Genomic DNA, 21963 nt, shown 5'->3' on the forward strand with positions numbered 1-21963 from the left:
AATTTGTTTGTTTGTTCATATGAGGGACCACTTAAACTTGTAACTCCTCATCTAGAGTTTGAAGAAGCACTGTCCAAGCAAAGTTTAACATAAGGCCTGTGGTATGCAAAAATGTAAGGCAGAAACGTAAGCCAGAAATTCGGCCCACTCAGGTCTGGAGTCTAAATCCCCTTTGCCTGCCAACAGTTCCTGAGGCAAAAGAACTCCTTCTTCTAGACACCACTTAAAATATGAGACCCCAAGCAAGGGCCTGCCCCATTTTCCTTCCAGACCTCAGTTGTGGGATGGAACATTTATTTCGAAAGCTTCACCAGAGTTCTTTTCTGTTTTATACTTCAGGGCAGGCTGTCAAGAGAGCTCTAGAACTGGTCCAGCATCACCAGGTTCTCTTACAATTCAGAGCCAGTCACCCAACAGGTATAAAATGTCAATAAGGAATCTTGCAAACTGATTTAAGTGTTTTACAAAGTTATGATTTCAGCCCAAACTTTCTAACTGGTGAACATAATTTTGAGAGGGGTTCGTGTATGCAGATAGATAGAATATTCTTGAAAATATGTTTTACGCTGGATAATATTTATGAGCTGATTTTACAAATAATCAGAGATTGCTACACTGCCACATTCAATGGAACCAGGACTTATGGGAGAAAGCTGACTTAACTTCAGGACCCTAGCAACACACCATGAACATGGAGCTCAACCACATGGTGCTCATGTTAAGTAGAACTTCTATAGTAACTATGATATGTGTAGTACATGCCTGTGAATGCCTCAGCCAACACCAGTTCCCAGCTAGGCGAACATGGAACCAACATGAACGGTGCTGCAGTCTGTTCATTGCCCACCAGGGGGTGCTCCGATGAAGAAAATGAATTTCCCAGACTCCTCCTGAAATTTAGTTGTCAACCTGGAACCTCAGGAGCCACCATGCACAAAGTGGCCTTAATACAAGGCTTCTAAAAATGTGGGTTAGTCCTTCCACCTGGGATATGAGAAATTTCAGGGACAAGGGGGAAAGGATTCCCTGTCTGTCTAGTAATGGTTAAGCAGTTTCAGTTTTCCTCATTTCAGTGGCTAGCTGGGGACATTATTTATTTTATTCATTATTTTATTTATGGAATGTATATACTGCCCAAATGGCAAATGCCCCCAGGGCGGTTTACAATCACAAAAACATACCAACCCTTCCAAGGCAATGGCAGCTTCCCTCGCACACAGTTCGCATGGGGTTCATTGGGACCACATCATGAGGGGAAAAGTTAAACCCAGTCTTCCCATTTTAGGTCTATCAGTGGAAAGAAGCTCTGCTCCAGCTGTGGACAACCCCTTGGGAAAGGTGCTGCCATGATCATCGAGACCCTGGGCCTTTATTTCCATCTTCAGTGCTTCAGGGTAGGATTGACTTGCTAATTCTTATTCTCCTCAATTAAAGGCTGGCCTGCCGATTTCCTTCTGCCCATGGCAAAAAGTTTCTGCCTGGCAGTTCCCCTCACCACAGCTGGGATGTCTAGTGCCACTTGCCATGGGGCTCCTTCGCCCCTCTGTGTGTAAAGGGTCAAATTTGGCTTGCAAACAAGAAAAAATTAACCCTTATAATGTTTCTGAGCAATTTGGCAGCAAATTGGTGATTTATTTATTTACCTAGTGCAGACCATGGGGGCGGGAGAGCCCCAGATCTTCCACAGTTCTCACCCCTGGTCTAGTGGTATATCAGAGTGAAATTTTTTTAGCACCATCTCCAAAATGCCATTCCCAGGTTTCAGGGAGGGAGGGAGGGAGGGAGGGAGGGGCACAATAACAGGTAAGTTGATATAAAAACATTGAAACTTTGTAATATAAATAATAACTTCTACATATATTATTTAACCCTTATTGTATTTGCTGTTTGTCTATAAATAGTGTGGAATTTGTAAGGGACAGCTTGGAGATGCATCAAGCGGAACAGATGTCCGGATTAGAAATGGTCTTCTCAACTGTAACGATTGTTACATCAGATCCAGGAGTAAGTACCACTGGCTGGTCTCAGTTTGATATATCCCATTTTGTTTTGTGTTATTTTCTTTGCAGTACTGCAGCAGCCTTGCGAATATGTCCAGAACCTATACTAGCCCACAAAACCTTTTACTAGCCCACTTGCCCACATATACCAGGCAGTTTCCCAAACTCATTTGTGGCACATCAAAGAAACATACAAACAAATGGAAAGACCCAAAGGCATCTACCAAAACTAGGCACTTTACAGCACAATCTTATGTTTGTTTACTCAGAAGTAAGGCCTAATTTGTGTTTAGGATCGCATCCTAGCAGTGCGTATCCTACAGACATTTACTCAGAAGCAAGTCCCACTGTGTTCAAGAGGGCTTACTTCCATGTAAGTGTGTATATAGGATTGCAGGCTTAAAAACTTATTTGATATCAGTTGGAGAGCACTTACTTAACTTTCCTACTGAAATCAGAGGGACTTAAAAGTGCTTAAATTGGGATTGATACCCAAACTCTCTCCTACTTTACAAAAACTGTTCACTAGGCAAGTAGCTATTTACATGTTTGTCCAACATATAATCTTGTACTGGCTTTAGTTTCTTGTTGAAAAGCATTTCAACTGCATATCACTCATACAGCAATATGTATTCAACATATTTCCCTGCTTCCTTTTTTGAAGTCTATTTATGTATTTATTACATTCAAATGCCTCCAAGGAGCTCAAGGCAGTATTCATCCCCCCTGACCCTATTTATTCTAAGAACAACCTTGTGAGGTAGGTTGGGCTGAGGGACAGTAACTGTCCCAAGGTCACCCAATGGGCTTCTTGGCTGAATGGGGATTTGAATCTGAGTCTCCCATCTTCTGGTTTTATAATCTAACCAAGGCCAGATCTACACCAAGCAGGATATGGCACTTTGAAAATGGTTTGAAAACTATATGGAGTGTGTTCTGTGCCCCAACAGTTGTCACTACTGTTATAAACCGTTTTAAAGCAGTAGTGTAGATCCTGCCCAATACACTCCATTGAACGATGATTTTTATAACTTCTTTTTAAGATTATAGACCAGCATCCTCCAACCTAGTGTCCTCTAGTTGTGTTGGACTGTAGCTCCCATCGTTTCCAGGGAATTATAGGACTTGTACTCCAAGACTTCTGGAGAGCACCGGATGTTATACGCTTTGCCACAGATCCTTCCTGGTCAGTTAAATTGATACCTGAAATAATTACACATAGAAAAACAAACAGAACCAAGTGTCAGTGATACTAATCCTTAATTATGACACTAATCCTTAAAAAAAGAAGTTAGCTTTAGCACATAGAAGAGGGGGTGCTGGCATGTGTTTTTTTAAAACATAATCTCTGTACACTGGAATGATGGAAGAACCCACAGGATACTCATATCCGCATAAATGTTGCAGATTTCATGTTCCTGCACTTCTGTAAACAAAGGCTGCGAGGTGTGTGTGTGTGTGTGTGAAGAAAGTTCCCTTGGCTCTTTGTCCTGATTTGGTGATGACTCTAGCCCTGTTCAGGAGTTCTGAAAGGGGTTAAATTCAGCATGCTATGGGAGGGAGCACTCCAGCCCCGCTCCTCTCTGTCCTCAAATCTGGGGCCCTCTGCTTGTAGAGGGTGACTGTCTGAAGTGCGGAGCCGCCTCTATCCGTGGGGGCTCTCCACGCAACCAAGAACTCTGATTTTCCAGTGATCCCAATCGCATGGAGAGCCCCACCCCTGCCCACTGGTTGGAGCACTCCCTCCCTCTCATCCAGGCCTTGTCAATTCAACACAGCAAGGTCTGAGTAGGACGGGATTTGCATGCCCCGGAGACATAGGGCAGGGGCAGTGCACACAGCTGTCCCTCTACCCACTTTAAGCCATCACATGTTCAGACCAAGGCCCTTTTCCGCCTTCTTTTCCTTTCAACCATCAGTGTAAGAGGCCTGAAAGAGACAGAGACTGTTCTTGCCTCTCTCCATTAGCCAGCTTGCACAGATCTTTCAGCTAAAAAGAGTGCAGACTAAATGTTGTACTACACTGCCTACATTCCCCACATTCAATAGCCCACCTTGTGAAAATTTAGCACAAGAAAACTTCTGTTCTTCCTGAGAAAGAAAAAGTGTTTTTTCTAAAGAGGAGAACTTTTTGAGCTTGGAAACATTTCTACATTCTGAAAGGTAGAGGGTGCTGTTGTAGAGCTTCTCAACTGTTTGATTTCATTTCTTGGAATTCATTGGGGTTTTGGCAAATGAAACGAATAAAAATGAAGGGGGGAATCTTTATCTGTGTAGCATTTTTGTTTTTGTCCCACATTCTCTGTTGACTTCGAATCTAACAAATCTGTATAGCAAGGGGCCACTGGCCAATTTCTAGTGGATAATTTTCTGCCTGTTGCTGCAATGCTAAATGAATTAAAGTCCAAACCAGAAGAGTGCTTCTTGAACAAGAATTGCATCCCCAGGATTGCTTAACATGCATTAGCTATATCTTAACTGTTTAGAGATACCAAGAAAGCACTCTTGCAAACCACATGGGTGGATTCTAGTTCCTCTTCCCCCAGTCTCCATATCCTAATCCTAAACAGGTGGACAGAGGGTTTAGTGCACAGCCAAGGTGAAGATTTGTTGCAGTTACTCAGTTAACCAAAGTTTAGGGATGAAGAGCAAGTGACAGGTGGCCACATGAACTCACCTTCAGCGCCTCCTTCCTTGTGTGTGAATTGCCCAGTACTCTATGGTGTGAGCCCATAAGCATTGCTCAGGTTCCTACAGAATCCTCCTTGTGCAGGCTTCTCCTCCACCAATCTCTCATGCTAACTCCAACACATTGAGGAAAAGGCGCAGTGTGTTGAAAGGGACAATGTAGGATGCCTATGCACATAGCAGTCTAAGTGCATAGCTTTCTCATACAGACACATCCAAACCTAATATATAGACAGAGAGGGAGCGAAAGCCACACTATTATTATTATTATTATTATTATTATTATTTATTTATATAGCACCATCAATGTACATGGTGCTGTACAGATTACACAGTAAATAGCAAGACCCTGCCGCATAGGCTTACAATCTAATAAAGTTGTAGTAAACAGTAAGGAGGGAAAGAGAATGCAAACAGGCACAGGGAAGTGTAAACAGGCACCGGGTAGGGTGAGGCTAACAGTATAGAGTGAGAACAAACTCAATATTTAAAAGCTATAGGGAAAAGAAAAGTTTTTAGCTGAGTTTTAAAAGGTGTGATTGAGTTGGTAGTTCTCAAGTGTTCTGGAAGAGCGTTCCACATGATGATGATGATGATGATGATGATGATGATGATAATTTTATTTATTTATTACATCCTCCCTTTGGATTGAGGCAGGGAACAACATTAGTACAACAATACAATATAAATCAAAGGCATTAAAGTGATTAAATGAGCATATAAAACCAATACAGCATCAAAATAACACGTCAGGGGTGAGACCAGTAGTGCAGCCTCTCTGTCCCTTTTGACACAAGGACCCTGGTTATGCAATTAAATGCATGTAGGGGACTTACTGCCTTCCCTGAAATAGAACATTCTCTTCTCTTCCTCCCAGATACTTGGATAGCTTGTGTGACTCTTCCTGGAGCGTGCGAAGGAAGAGATGGGAAAATTCTATTTTGGACAAGATGAAGGGAACAGGAAGCATAGTGTATATGCGCTTCTTGTTGCCCCTGCACCAATGTTATATCTGTGGGTGCTCTTTCCCTCATGCACATCATCACTCAATGAGGGCTCCTGCTTCTGCTACAACAAGAAGCAATATCCTATCTCTTATCTTAAAAGGTATAATGTGGAGATACAGTGTTTGCCTATATCACCAACCCAATCCAAAAGGTAGCCTTTGGGTTGCAACTAGTTCTTTGCTCTTCACCCATGGACAGATTCAGGAATCAAGGCAGAATGAACATGCTGAAACTATGCAGCTTGCAGGTCTTTGGTATGCTGAATGAATGTGTTTGAGATCTGTTCAAGGCACCTATAATATAGCAGCATTTTCCAAATAGGGTACCACAACCATTTTTTCTGTAAACATTGAGTCTCACACACACAAAGTATGGGTGGGAATTGTCAAAACAGAGGTAGTTGGTATGTCTGGGTTTTTTCGATTTATTCTTTTATTATCCAGAAGGCACATTTATTTCATCTCTAGCTGTGCTTTAGAGCAAAGGTGGTCTGACTTCACTCTTCCGTGGTCTGTTTTGGGGAAAAAATAAGGGAAAACACATATCAGGATGTAGAGCCTATATTTTAGGTGTGTCATTGTTTGTGACATAATGAATGAATCATTGCTTTCAGTTTTTCTACTTTTCTTCTTCTTCATATAGCCGCTGGTCAGCCAACAACTTTGTGACATGGATCTCAGTCTTGCTTACATACGTTTTCTGCGAGGAAGAACATCACCATTATGTTCATGGAGCTGCTTCTGGACAATCACTTGTAAGAGCTTATATCCATGGACTTCATAGCTCTCATCTCACCTTGAAAGGCTGGCAAATATGGCTACATCAGCTACTTTACAATGCAATACATAACTTTCCTTCCTTAATTCGCTTACATTATATGTGTGAAGTACATCTCTGGACATCTAGCTCCCCACCCTTCCATGAGAGCGTGTTCCATATTATCAGTTACGTTTGGTTTCAGAGTCTGCTCTTTTGAAAGTAACTAGGAAATAAAGATGCAATAAACCTGTTCTGTTTTAATATGACTAGGAACTGAGACTTTTAAGTTTACACAACCTTTGTAGATGTTCTATAATATGCCAACGTATTAACCTAATTAGTTGTATTTGAGAGAGAAAAAGTTTAAGCAGCATCACTGAAAGAAACTTTCTGTTTGTTACTGAAACAGTAACTTTTTTATATACAAAGACACTAGTTTGATAAAAAAAAATACATACTGTAATTCTGAAACATTTTACTATATTACCTTCAATGGAGGGTAGGAATTCTATAAATAAATTATTTCACCTTCAGTCACGCAATCTTTGTGTGCATAAAATGATGCTCCTTGTAATAACAAATTATTTTAATTAATGAAGGCATTTTCACTAAACTTAATTCGTGCATTCAGTGGCTGTAGAAATCCTTGATAGGAATAGCCAATTGGCAGTCAATGAGCTGGATATATTCTCCGAAGCTATTGTTCCTGGCCTCTGGTAACCCTCTCCAATTTTAAGGATATGGTAAAGTTCAGAGTTTACTTCTAAGGAAAAAAAGCACACCCTAATTTACATCTCTCCCTTGGAGTTGGTACATAACAGCCCAGCTGTGCCTCGGTGTCTGTGTACTGTAACTGTGAAACCTTTACTGCTAGGTAGCCAACTTATTATGGAGTCTGACCAGTTATGAACAAATGATCTGGCTCTCAGACCATTGTCTAGAGTGGAGAAGAGAATGGCTCCTAGGATGCAGAATTTGGCTATCCTCGGATAATATATAAATACAATATAGAGCTGCAAATTACAAATGTTTCCTATAGTGTGCATGGAGCAACACCAGATACCAAGACTGCTATTCACAATGACGGAAAGATGCACGTGTATAATAAGGTCATATGCAGAAAGCTTTCTCCAATGTTAAAGGGAATGGGACAGTCACTGGGCAGTATCCAATACTGTCAATGTGCTCTTATTCAATCTGTTGTGCAAGTGGGACCTACTGCTCATGCAACATCAGGGTGGGAAAATCAACCCTGGAAAAAATGCAAATACTTGTTTCCGGATTGAAGAAGTCAGCTGACCTGTCCCATTCTGGAAACAAATGTTCCATTTGTTTTGGATTTATTTTAGATCCACTAGCTTCCTATTGTGCTAGTGGTGGGTGGGTTGGATATTGCCCACTGTGTCCACATAGGAACCTTTGGAAGTTTGAATAGCAGACACACTCATTTTGCATAGAGTTGGTAGACATGAAATTGAATATTCAGTGATTGGTAGAACTCAAGAGACCCTGATTTATCTCTCTGCACCACTCCTTTTAATAAAATAGCTGCATGCAGAATAATTTCTATAGTTTATAAAATGTTGGCCAATGACAGCACACATATTGAATTAAAAGGGGGGAAAGCAGGAGTTCTAAACGGCCCATGCGAATATCGAATATCAAATATTAATCATATGACTTAGGGGGATATCCCAACCGCACATACTTGGAAGTCGGTTCACTTGAAGCCAGTGGGATCAACTTCCACTTAAAAAAGAACACAGAGCAATATCTCTCATCCTTACTCACATGCCAACTGCAGGATGGCTTAACTGCTGGTATTGGTCATCATGTGCTGAGCCTTCACAGACCATTGCCTTTTAAGCCTGCACCAGATATTCCAAAAGGTAACAAAGCTGGGAGTGTTTGAGAGTCAATGGTCCACAGAGAACATTTGAACATGTATTGATTTAGACCACTCTGAAACTATTCTTAAATTACCTTAGCAGCATGGTCTCCACTTTGCCATGATTGATTCCCACACCTCTCTGATAACATACATCATAGGTAGGGGGACCATGTGTACATTTTGTGATTACATTTTATTATTACAAGCATTGGTGTGGGAAGTAGCCACGTATGTTCTTCCCACATACTCTCCCAATTACATGTATGTTATGTAACTTTCTAGAGCAGCTTAAGAATCAGCCATGAGAAAACAGCAACAACAATCATGCTATTAAAATCCATCCTTCTCCCCGATAATGTTGGGAACTTTTGAATTTATGATAAATGGAAGACAGGCCAAAACGCAATAACTGAATTTGTTTTGTTAAGTTCATTCGGATCAAATACACTGTATGGGTTTCTTATTAGAATTTTACCACTGGCTATGGAACTGTTGTGCCTATCGGAGGCAGTACACTTGGTTTAGCTGACATGGTATCCCTGTAAAATAATGCTTTGTGAGCAGTGCTATTTGGCTTCTTCAGCAAGCTGATTAAAGGAAACAGTGATTTGACAGTATATGTTGTTAATACCAGAAGGTGGTCTTTAAAAAGGAAACGTATATTTATGCTGCCTTAAGAATACTGAAGGGGGAAAAAACTACAGTAATTTGAGATTCCTTGTTGTATCATGGTTATATTTACACATCAATGGTCTCTTGATGTGTCTGTGAGAAGAAATATCTTACATTTCTTAGGTAAGCAATAAATATTTTCTAAGGGTCACTCAGCTAGTAACTATTTATTTATATGTCTAGGCGAATCTTGACGAGCAGTTGCACGCTCATGAAAAAATATCTCCTTTCCCACTTGAAAGCATTTGTACTCTGTTGTTGTCTTTTTTAAAACATATCATTGTCTGATAGGAAGTTACACATTTCATTAAATGGTGCCTTAGAAAATACAAAGCTGTTGCACAGTCACCAGTGACACATGGATGTAACAATGGTATTTAAAAAGGAAAAGGAAATCCCTAGAACAGCAAGTGGCATAGAAAGTTGATTCCCATACTGTGAATAGCCGTTGGTGTGGTTTGTCGGGGATTTATTTAGGTAGGTTTGAAGTTTGCATGGATTGTGCTGTAGTCATAATACCTCTTTGCAAAACAAGAAATGCACAGTATGAAAACTGAAGCTAGAGATTTGTGTAAGTCCCTCCCCACCCAGCCTGCTACACCATTGATTTCTCTCCATGACATGAAGGCAGTCCTATCCGACATGTGAACTGCCAGAGCACTGCTAGTGAGCTGTGCAAAATGAACTGACCACATAATTAAAGGAGTCCAAAGTACAGGGGAGGCTTCCTGTTGTGTCACTGCATGATTAACTGCTCCACCACCCTTGCCTCCTTTGAGTCAACCTAGCTGGGGGCAAATTGTTCTGCTGTGCCTCTACAGACTCGAAGAGGCAGTAGTCATAGAGATACTAGTTGTAGAGATGTAGCAGAAATAGCCACCTTCTGATGTGGCTTTCAGTTGCATTACTACATAAATGTCTAATCTGCACTTGCCACATGGCACAGCCCTCTAAATCATGGGCGGGCAGAACGTATATTTCCAGATCTTTGGGGCCTCAACTCCAGATGTTTGAGGTCAATGGTCAGGAATGCTGGGCAATGAAGTCCAAAATATCTGGAGATCAACCTTCTGCCTGTCCCTGCTCTAAGAGGCTCATGCAAAAATGCGGGGGATGGGCTTTCCACACGCTATAGAAGAAAACGTTGAGTGTAGCAGTGAAGTATGCCTACAGTTTAATTCAAGGGAAAAGTGTGTGACAGCTGGCACAGGTTTGGAGAAGTCTGTATTAAGGGTATGAATAGTGGGATTCCTATTCAGACCACGGCCCCTGTTTCTGCATAGGCAGCTCATGAGACTCAGCCTGACGGCATACTTCAATCTGAGCACTGCCATTTTCAGGGGGAGGCCAATTCCCTTTACCCCTGGGACACCCACATGCTCAGTTCCACAACTCAGCTTCCAAATGGCCCTCTTCAGCCATTTGAGCCAATGAGGACTGCACAGCTTGAAACATTTTGGAAGACAACATGGGTCAGAAGCCATGGAGCAGGAAATTCCCCCCCCCCCAGTTGTGGCTTTCTGGAAGAACCTGGACATTCATCGGGTCTGGTGCATATAATTTGCTGTTGCTCCAAAGTAGCAGGAAGGAGGGTTGTGATGATGTGCATTGCACCTTTTAAACCTAGGTAGACATGCCATGTAATGACCAAATACTAACATGAGCTATACAGATGGTAGTATGGCATTCTTCTCACTATTGACACTACAAATGTGTTCTCTGGAAATCCTAGCTTGGTTGTGCATTGTCACATGGCTGATGCACCACTGATCTGCTGCTCACATTGCTGGCTGAGGGTGGGGCAGTGGCACAACTAACTTGTGGATTTGGACTGATGTAGGTGCACTTTTGTATATGTGTCTAGAATGCAGTGTGGCATGCAGAGAGATTTCCCTAAGTACCATTGATCTGAGTGGCTATTCAGGGGATGCGCAGGAGTGCGGGACTTGGCCAGAATCCACTGTGCAGTTGGGCATGTTTAAGTCTCTTGGAAATTGATGATACACCAGATTGTACGCAAGGAACACAGTGAAGTGCACTTCACTGTGATCCTTGTGTAATATCTCATGGGAATTTCTGTAAACCTCCCATTGAAATGAATAGAACATGCACAAGAGCAAGAAAGGATGTGCTCTTGCTTGGCTCCTGTTCCTTTCACTGGGGCTTGCACAGAAGGCTAGCCCCAAAGGATTGTGAATGTTTTGATTTGCTTTTGTGCGCGAAGATTTTTTTTTAACTGATGTACAGAGTTATAAGAATCTTGTAGATCTACAAGTGCAATCCTATGCCTGTGTCCTCAGCATCAGCACCGTTGAGATCAATGAGACTCGCTCCCTGGTAAGTGAGTATAGGAGTGTAGCCTTAAAATCCAGCCAGTTTTCTGTAAGAGCATAACAGTACCCTGAACTATCTAACAGGATTTGCATCTGCAACATTTTTTTCTACACAAACAACATTTATGGTAAGACCACTTATGAATGTAACTGACCATCTTTCTTCTCCATGTAACTATAAGATGGTGGCAGCTAACTTCGCATGTCTCTAAACCTGTCTGTAATCAAGCAGTCATGGATCACAGCTCCAATGTCTCAGTAAGGATTGATTAGTCACCAGCGTACAGAATTTCTTTTCTTTCTTTCTTTGAACTGCCAACTCTTCCTCTTCATATTTTGTTTCAAATTACTACGCAGGAGGTTTGCTCATGCTTCATCCCTCATTATTTCCAGCTCTGTGCTATTATAAGTGTGACATATTTGTTGTTTCAAAAGTCTTTTGGGGGAGGGTCAGCAGGGTGGCAGGAAAAAACTTCCATGATTTACTACTATGTTTGTTTTGAAATGGTAAATGTGTTTCAAAGAGTGGTTTACTGTTGATGCGCCAATATAATAAATGTAATGGGTTTTTCTAAGTGTTCCAAAAAGTGTATTTAGCTTTTCATTTCTTTAGAGAGCAGACATAACCATGTCATAATTATTTTTTATATATTTCAATCTCAAAACTTCATAGTGGTCCTTTATTCTTGTTATGTAGACTTAAATTCCGTTATCTACTGTAGTTATTGATAAGTGATATAAAAGTTGGTGAGCCAAAAGAGGGCTACTTTATATGCAACATCGCCTACATGGATTAATGTTGAATACCAATTACACTAATCTCCACTGATGATATTTATTCTAAAATGCCTCTGGAAAGTTTAAAAAAATGTCTAAAATGCAACAGCTTTTATAGTAAATGTTATGTTTATAAATAAACATTGATTAAAATTGATGCTGTTTGATTCCCCCACCCCAATACACACACTTCTTAAATATACCAAGTAAAATTTCATGAGAAACAAATATTTTATAAAGTTGGTACTTCGCTTTTGCAAGAAGTGGTAGTTAAAAATCTAGCTATTTTCTGTCTTGACATGTCTACAATCTAGGTTAAACTCTTTTTAGATGGAAAGTGAACTATGAGTTATTTCCTGGAAACTGCTCATTGATAAATCAGTACTCCAACGAAATCTGCTCCCAATCTCTTTCTTACATATACCCATGTTTCATTCAAATCTATAGGACTTACTTGTTCCAGGCTTAGAATGTCAGAGAGAGGCATCCTTCTGAGACTGCTTGTGAGGATTGTCACTTTCCTTCAGAAGTGGTTGTGTGAAATTAGGCTTGTGTGGCCGCAGTGCCCAGTGGTCATCCCAACATTTCTAGCATGTGCTACAATAAGGATGAGCTCAATTTGTGCTGCTACAGCTTAAACATGCCCAGAACTGTCACCAGTCCAATCAATCCACATACCAGTTCTCAGTGACTGTTTTACAGTTGGGAAACTCCTTTCCCCTAAAGGAAAATCAAGGTCTAAGCCAATATATTTCGAAAAGAGTGGTGGGCCTTCCTCTTTACGCTTGCATTCAATGGCCAGGTTTAAGCAGGTATGATGGAGTAACTTCTTAAATTGAGTTGGGCATTTTAATAGGGCTAACTTCCAGTTAAAGAGAACTTACAACACACTCTTATACATGTCTACTCAGAATTAAGTCCCATTGAGTTTAATTAGGTTTACTTCCAGGTAAGTGGGTATAGGATTGCAGCTGTAGCCTATTATCTGACTATGGGCATAACCCTATGCAAGTTTAGACAGAAAAAATGTCCTACAATTCCCAGCATCCCCCACCCAGCATGGCAGTATGGGGAATACTAGGAGTTTAAGGACTTTTTCCTGTCTAAAACAGGCATAGGATTGCATCCTAAATAAATGAATAAAACAATATTTTAGAGTAAAATTATGGTATATCCCTTCATTTTTAGATGATGTGTGCCTGTATGGAATGAGGGATTTCCCCCCCTTATGTGGTAGGCAGAAGGGGGAATTCTTCTGATGGCATCTTACACCTACAGTTTTCTGTAAGTCCTTTGTATTAAAATTAAACATTCTTTTAAGCCTATTGCCAAATGAATTTTGGCATTTTTTAAAAAAGCAATTGATCTCATTATTTGAGCCTTCCTCAGATCGGCACTTCCCCACCCACCCCAGGTATGCTGGATTACAACTCCCTCCTAGTATTTTATTGTCATTATATGAGGACTTAAAAACAAAGCTGTTGTTATCCACTCCAAGCTCATGGTTGGCCTAGAAATAGAATTCAATTATTCTCAACTCACCAAGGTCATTGACTTGTAAATGCTCTAATTCTTGTTATTGGGGCTTTTGTGCTAGGTCACTCCTTTGGACTACACTGCTATCTCTGCATATTTATTTAAACTTTTTAAATCATCATCACCTTGATTTATTTGTTTAAAAAGAATTTCAAAGGCATTTACAACAATAAAATATACATAAAATAAAATCCACGAAATGCAAAAGAACCATCAGAAAACAGCAGCAGCATAAAATCCAGCAGTCCCATATGGGTTGTGGGTGTCAGGCATGTCAAATCAATGTCTGATGCTTTAAAAGGTCTTCTTGCCTGGAAGTGACCTCAGAAAGAGAAACACTTGATGTCAGCAAAGAGCCATCTGTAGGCTTTGATTTGAATTCTCTGTGGGATATGTGCCCATTCTTTCCCTCCTGATTCTCGTGGTTGATAGACAGAACATGTAAGTATTAGTGCTTATTTGCAGGGGAAGGTAGTTTGGGATCACCTCATAGATCTCTGTTGATTTTTTGGTAGATGAGCAATAGTTTCTCACTCCTAATTACTTAACAATAAACAGGGCCAGCCCTATCATTAGACAAAGTGAAGCTGTTACTTCAAGCAGCATTATGCTTGGAGGTGGCAACACGGTATTGGTGAACAAAGATGGGGGTTCCACATGGGCTGTCTTGCACGCCCTTAAGTTAGCCTGCTGCCTTCAGGCACGGCTATCGCCAGTGTTCAAGAAAGATTCAATTGCCAGTCCCCTAGATGTTTGTACAAGAAATTGGTGGAGGGGCACAATCTTGTCCTTCACTTCAGGCAGAAAAATATATGGGGCTGGCCCCCACAATGGAAATAACAAAGCTTTCCCCCCCCTCCTCCAAAAACAGGCTGAAATCTAAGAAAGTTTGCTGGGAAATAGGAATAGATTTGGTGTAAGCTCCAGTTCTATATTGAAAATAAATTTCTTGACTGAACATGTCTGATTCCCTACCCACCCTGGTTTGTTGGACAAAATTCCCATGATGTGTGACTAGCTTTCAAGCATCATGGGACACAGCATAAATAATGTTTCATATTGGTACAAATAAAGATTAGTCCACAACATGAATGAGCTGGGTTAGGAAGATGCTGATCAGACCTAGATGCAAGAAGTAAATTCTATTGAAATGAATGTGGTTTCTTTAAAATAGCTTTACAACTACCATATTTCTTTAATTCTAAGACGCCATCGATTGTAAGACACACACTAATTTCAGTACCACCAACAGAATAAAAAGCTTTGATTCTAAGAAATAATAAATGCACCCGCGATTCTAAGACGCACCCTGTTTTTAGAGATGTTTATATGGCGAAAAAGTGTGTCTTAGAATCGAAGAAATACGGTATGTAGTCAAACAGCATTGCTTCCTTATCACATTTGTTGACACAACAGGGTCATCCAAACCATGAACTAGGCAGGTTAAGGGACCTACTTTACAGAAGTCAGTCTTCTATTTAAAGTCATCCACTATTTCATGGCTGCCTGGTTCAAATCCAGTTTAATGATAAAGGGCATAAAAAGGGAATGCCTAGGCCTTGAATTTGCCCATCATCACTTGATACCTACCCAGCAGACTGAGCAGGCAGACAGGCACTCTGGGCAGATCTACAGTGGGCACCTTTCCATTATGGAGGCATCACTGTGCTACTATATTTTACTCACATATTTTTTACTCATAGGACACATTGTAGGAAAGAACATGTGGTCTGTGATTATTATAAAAAAATTTTTTTTAACACAACTGCACACTATACTCAGAGCTGTATGGTGTCAATTGCATGCAAAATGGCTGATGTAAGTTCAGTCCCGTGTAAGGGTTCTCCTGTATTAATCTGAGGTCCTGATTCTGCTAGGTCTCAGTCAAAATAGATCCAGAAAGAAAAATAAGAGAAAGCTCACACTTCTCATCAGCCAATGAAACTATCACAGCTGAATGTCTGTCTGCATCCCCAAGTTAGATGAAAAGCCATCCTAGGGCTACAAGTTTCTCTAGGCTGGTAGCGCACATATTGTCCTTTGGAACAAGACCAAGTACAGGTTTAAAAAAAATGTTGAAGAAAACAAAATGTTCACCTCAGACACCACTGCAACACAAAATGGAGGACACAGCACTTCCTCAGAATGTCCCTAGGGTCATTCCCTTCTCCCCAACTTGGCCACTTCCACCTGTAAAAGTACAATACTGACTGCAAAAGTAGCACACACTTGAATATTTACAGGAAGGAACCCACAGGAAGATTTTAAAAATATGATAAAATAAATCTCAAGAAATCCAGAATATAATGATAGAAGAAATAGCATGAGACTATCAGGTTGAAGAGTGCATCACACATCACGCAAGTGAATCAGACATTACAATGATGATATAAAACCCTTGTGTAGATCCCTCCCCAGTCACAGTCTTCCCCATGATGGTTAGAGGCATTGTTTTTCCATTTAAATTATAGTTATTCTTTCTAAAAAAATTAACTATCTACATATAAATCAATATATACATTTTACGCAAACCTATGTCCTCTATCATTCTCTTTTCTTGGCCAGCCAACCTTGAATGGCTACTGCTAATCTAGGCCTCAACTGAATCTATTATTGTGGTATCCAACATGGTTCTTCATTTCCCAAATACATAATTTTAAACCGTTGAACAGATTTCTTTGGAACCAGGGCATTGGTCAAAGATTGGTTGCTGTATTAAGAGGACAATCAAAGGCAGATGTTGTGGCAGCGTTGGGTCCAAATGCCAGCAAGATGGAGGGGGTGTTCCAACAAATGCCTGTGCCAATCAGCTCCCGAAGACGAACATTGACTCATAGTTTGCTCTTGTCATAATGGTTCAAATGCTTTTTGCTCCTATTTGTCCTATAGAAGAAATGTACACGCCTTGGTATTAATTTTCATATCTATTCTACATTCAATAAGTATTCTGTAAATAGACTGATGCCCTATAACTGATGAATTAGTGGAGATCCATTTTAATTGGTATGGGGAAATTTTAATGAATCAGGCATGCTTATGTACCATCAAAGAATCTAGTGTGTCTCTTGCGTTAATGGAATGAAAACGGGAAAGTGCATATGGCCTTTCCTTCTAATGTGTGATAACTTTTGTTTATTAAATTGTAAGGTAATCTGCATTTCCTTTCAGATTGCATAAAGGGATCTATACTGATTTTTGGCAATATGCAAATATATTTAAATATAATCAATTAAGTGGTTAAAAAGTAGGCGATTAGTTAAAAGTGATTGAATGGAGTGATAGCCTTAGCTGTGTGGTATTACATGAAGCAAGCATAGCCTTCATCCATGCCTTGATAAATAATTTCATCAGCCCTAAATCTCAAGTAGTTGTTTGGTGAATGCAAATGCCAGCTACCTGACAGTTAGAAATGAGATTATTTTAAAGCCGAACAAAAGATGCTCATGGTATCTCACTGGTGTCGAACAAAGTGTGTTGACAGCATGCATTAAATTAATGACAAAGCCCCAGTTTTTAAGACTACACGTGTTTTAGCTTTTAATGTAAAGGGTAATTAGACATGCCAAACTGGTTATACTTTTTTGAATCCACTCCCAGAATGCAAGAACCATTAAGGATATTTTAGAAAGTGGTGTTCAGAGAGCTCTGCTTCCAGCAGAAAATTGGCTCCTTTTCCTTGGATGCTGGACAGAGTTTTAATTGAATTTTGATGAGATGATGGATGTTCTACTTTATTCCAAGTCTATATGCTAAATTAACAAGACTGTCTGCTTAGTTTTCTCTTTTGAAACCAGACTGGGATGAGTTGCTGCTAATTCTCTCATACAAAATATGATTAGCTACATGAACCAAAATCTTACTCAAAGCTTGAAAGCTATTTTTTCAATACATTTTTAACCCAGTTTAATTTTATGGATAAGACACCGATACTATTCAACAGGATATATTATGGGTAAACATGGCTATAATTGGGTTGTTTGTTTCATAAAACCTGTTAATACCTGGGTTCTTTCAAAACGATCATCAGGAAGTAGATTGTTTCAAGACGTTAAATGAAATATAGATATTCACATAGATACTAACCACCCTTAGTGAAGGCTCCAGCTATTTATTTATTTAGATTATTTCTTGGCTGCTTTTCAGGACAGGAGCTCTCCCAAGCTGTTAAAATGGACTCCTGGACATGGCAGCCGCCTGGGCTTCTCCAGTTAGCACAGAGTCCAGGAGGACTCCCAGACTACATACTTGGTCTTTTAGGGGGAGTGCAGTCCCATCTAAGACCAGTTGTAAACCCCTATCCAGAGTAGTTGTTTCCCAACTCACAGTAGCTCTATCTTGCCTGGATTAAGTTTCAGCTTGTTCACCCTCATCCATCCCAAAGCAGCCTCCAGACACTGGTTCAGCCACCCTGGGATTTGTAGATGGAAACACAAGGTATAGCTGAGTATCATCTGCATACTGATGACATGTCAGCCCAGACCTCTTGATAACTCCCCCCAGCAGTTTCATGTACATATTAAAAAGCATGGGGGGGGGGCAGGACAGAACCTTCCCCCTGCTCTGGGACAGACGCTTCCTTTTGAGAAATGGAGGAAACAGACCACTCGTTCAGAGGGCCATGGAGGGCACCATGGCAGGGGCTATGCCTAGGTGAGCAGGCATGGCTTCACTCAGATGAGGCAGGCACAATGTGCCTAAACTCTGTCAGTCGCTTACTTTGCTTGAAGGCTTTGCTGTATTGAATTAAGGCCTATTCCAAATTGTGGAATAGTGATGGGGTTAGGAGAAAGCAGGGAAGACAATCTACTCCTTAACAGTTGTGAGACTGCTTAGAGGAAATACTTTCCCATTCAAAGTTACCTGCCACTGATTATTGATACAGACAAGGCTTATTCATACATTCAAGTGAACTCATTTGGGGGTTAAAGTTGGCTGGGATGGGTGGCCATGCAAGCCCCACCCACCCCAACATCTCTGCAGCCGTTGCATATTCAGCACAAAAACAACACACACACACACACACACACACACACACACACTGAAGGGGGATTCTAAGGGTAGTATCCAATAGGGTACCAGCATTAGCACTAATGACATTGTGGCAGCATAAAGCAACACCTGCACAATATAACTAGTTCTTGCTAATGCTATGGGAAAATGCAACATTTTGCCACCTAAATTTGGTAGCAAAAAGGGGGGAAATTCAGAAGTGAAACAGGTCTTTCCTCTGTTGTGCTAGCAAGTGCTAGTTACATAGCACAAGCACTGTTTCATGCTAGCACCAAGCTGGGACACTGTTGGATTCTACCCCAAGCATTCAGCTGGACACACTTAGAATCCCTCTTCAAATCTTCATGCTGAACATGCGGAAGTTGGCAGTGGAGCCAGTGGCTGTGGGGATGTTGGGGTGGGGCCTGTTTGCCTGCCCCAGCCCCACACTCTCTCCATTTTAAGCCCAGACATGTGTACCTCAAATGCATGGACGGAGCTACAATCAGCTTACCAAGTCCAGCTGCCTACTTTCTTCTATGCTGTTAAACCTGGCTTGCACTATAGAGATTCAAAAGCCCCCCAGCAAAAAAACAAAAGGATCAACAACCAACAGCATGTGCTTTTAATATGTGGCTTGTTTCAATTGTGTCGATCCAGGACGGGAGCCACACATGTGGAAGAAGCTCAAAATGTGGAGCTCTTTTGCTACTAGATCAGGACTGGATGAAGACATGTGCAACAATTCTCATTTAAAATGCATGATTGTGAACTCTGTAATCTAAATCATCATATCTACTCTTTTTTGCTACTGAATCCATGGTATTTCTGCTGAAAAATCATTCATAATAATGAAAGGAACTCATTATATTGAATGATGGGGGGTGGGGGAGAAAGCACAGTACAGAATCCCAGATCCTCATGTCTCCAAACGAATGCTTTTGGTTGTTAAAAACTTAACATTTTGAGTATTTTCCACCGGCATGAAATTTGTCAGTTATTCTGTATTAGGATATGCTGAATGCTGTATTAAAAGCATTTGGTGTCTTGCAAAGGGCTCTGGGGATTTTAAGTCCAGCATAATTAACTCTATTCATGGTTGACTGTCCTGTCCTGGAACTATTGGCGACATTTCAGTTTTTATCTTTGTCAAAAGTGGAAGACGAAAGCTGTCTCTGAGCAAAATTGCTACAAAGCCTTTTAAGGATTAGCACGCACTGGCATGTCGAGAAACCAGACAATCAGCTGAAACTGTGAGGATAACTGTTACAGCTAGAGAAAACACACCAAAAATTAAAGCATTTTTTAAACTTAAAACCAAAGTATTACAAAGCATGTTCAGCAAGTTGCCAGGATATTTTGACACAGTTTCCTGTGAGGTTTTAACTTCCATTTTGTTAGAAAAATCAGCTTAGAAAAATGTCATTTGCCTTAAACTGAGCAAATGAATAGGATGCTTATAATGATAGTCATTGTCAGTTGTTAAATTTAAGACTAATGCACAGTTATGAACTCTTGTCCAATGTGATCAGCTTCGTGAATTCAAAAACGGTTGAAGTACTCAGATAGGACTAACCAGATCTGGACTTTAGAATAATGAATTTGAGATTTTCAATGCCATATATATCTACACAACACAATACATCCCCACATTGGACACTGAAATGGTTTTGTATTGCTGTACACGCTAATTAGAATCTTGTAAGCCCATTTTCCTTATATTTAAAAACAACTGCCAATTCACACATGCATGTACATTATGAAGTGTCTCAATTGGCAACTTATCAATGTGTGAATGGCCTTGACTGAAAGCATTGTGTTTGGGTGGGGTGGGGTCAGGTGACATGAAGGCTCTGTCTGGGTTGCTTGATCTGTGATGGCTGTTTTACACACACACTTCGTATCTGTAGCCACTGGAACATGAGCAAACCCATGTTAACTCTCCAATAGTTACGGTTGCAGTGCGGGGTGGGTGGGGATTAAATGGTTTTCCTTGTTTGAATGATTCTAGAGGGCAAATAACAAATGGATCATTTTGAAATCTATTTCTTACCTCAGTTGATGCTTTTTGAGGTGCTGCCAAACTGTCCAATAAGGGACTTGTTAACGGACTAAGAAAATGCAATATCTCAAAGAGATTCACAGAGGTCCTGCATGGCTCTTGTTGAAGGTTGTGGGACAAAGGCACATGGGATAGTTGAGAGAGGTCAAAATTTGCCCGTCATCCCAGTTTTATGGGATTAATGGGGAAAGGCTTAACCCAGTGGTGCTCCTTTTACTTCTCTCCATAAGAATGAGTGGCACTATTTGTATCAGGAAACTAAACACCCACATTTAGGGCCAGTACTGTGGTGAGTGCAAAACCTGACCACTATCCTGGAAACTGAGTAGCCCATCTCCACTAATGGACACCCCATGTGACAGCTGCAGAGAGAAGCATTAGGTCCCCCCTCTTCAGTTCCTACAATATGCCCCACGGAGAAAGTTCTTAATAGTGGATGCCTGTTATTCCCCACTCAGATCCTTCCCACTTTCAAGAGCCAATCCGTGGTTATTTATTGTGTCAAGGTTGTTAAAAAGGCCTTAGTAAATTAGACCAAGAGATGTACAGAGCTTGTATTTGCTTTTTGTTTTTATTATCAACAACCAGTTAATGGTACACTCTTGGAAAACTATATGCACATGTAGAAATATTTCCCCTTTTAAATAGAAGCATTCATTTTAACCACATATAAATAAATCTGAAAATCCTGAAACATAATTTATGATGGTTAATGCTCACAAACATATTGAACATGAAATAAAAAATAAAAAAATAAAAACAAGACAACATGCAATAGATAACCAAAGCTGATACCATTGCATGAAGCCGGCCTCTCTAAATGCAAAGAAATGTAACCAGTGAGAACCTCATATCCTCCATAAAGACACACCATAAAGACTACAAGGAGAGAAAACGTTATTTATACGTCTATCTAGAGTAGACAAGTTTGTATCAATATTAACACTATACAATTGAGTCACAGAACACAGTTGTAGAAAGACACAGAAAAGATGTTAAAGCATACCTGTCGACATAACTAATATCTAGGTTCTTGTGCCTTTTAAAATAAACATTCAAAAAACCCTAACAAGGGATGCCTCAAAAGAGCGTGGACAATGTTATCATAATCTTCAGAATGAATGAAATCCATTCACCAGAAAGAGATTCTAAATCCCAGTCTAGGGCCATTTTGGACAGAGAGTTGGTTCACCTTCTGTAAACATCTCCCTGTACATTAAGTACACAATTACACAAGGTTTGCAGCAAC

At 40.4% G+C, this 21963-nt stretch overlaps 1 protein-coding gene across 1 annotated transcript in view; it reads left to right on the forward strand.

The window, feature by feature from the left end:
* Nucleotides 1-6720, forward strand: part of LIMCH1 (LIM and calponin homology domains 1) — a 205945-nt gene extending 199225 nt beyond the window's left edge. The window contains exons 32-35 of the mRNA XM_063136424.1: nt 340-417; nt 1286-1394; nt 1902-2004; nt 6338-6720. Of these exons, the coding sequence (XP_062992494.1) occupies nt 340-417; nt 1286-1394; nt 1902-2004; nt 6338-6363 (316 nt within the window). The 3' untranslated portion in view covers nt 6364-6720. The remainder of the gene's footprint in view (nt 1-339; nt 418-1285; nt 1395-1901; nt 2005-6337) is intronic.
* Nucleotides 6721-21963: the final 15243 nt, after the last annotated feature.

The sequence above is a fragment of the Elgaria multicarinata genome, chromosome 10, assembly GCF_023053635.1.
Source record: "Elgaria multicarinata webbii isolate HBS135686 ecotype San Diego chromosome 10, rElgMul1.1.pri, whole genome shotgun sequence".
Lineage (NCBI taxonomy): Eukaryota > Metazoa > Chordata > Lepidosauria > Squamata > Anguidae > Elgaria > Elgaria multicarinata.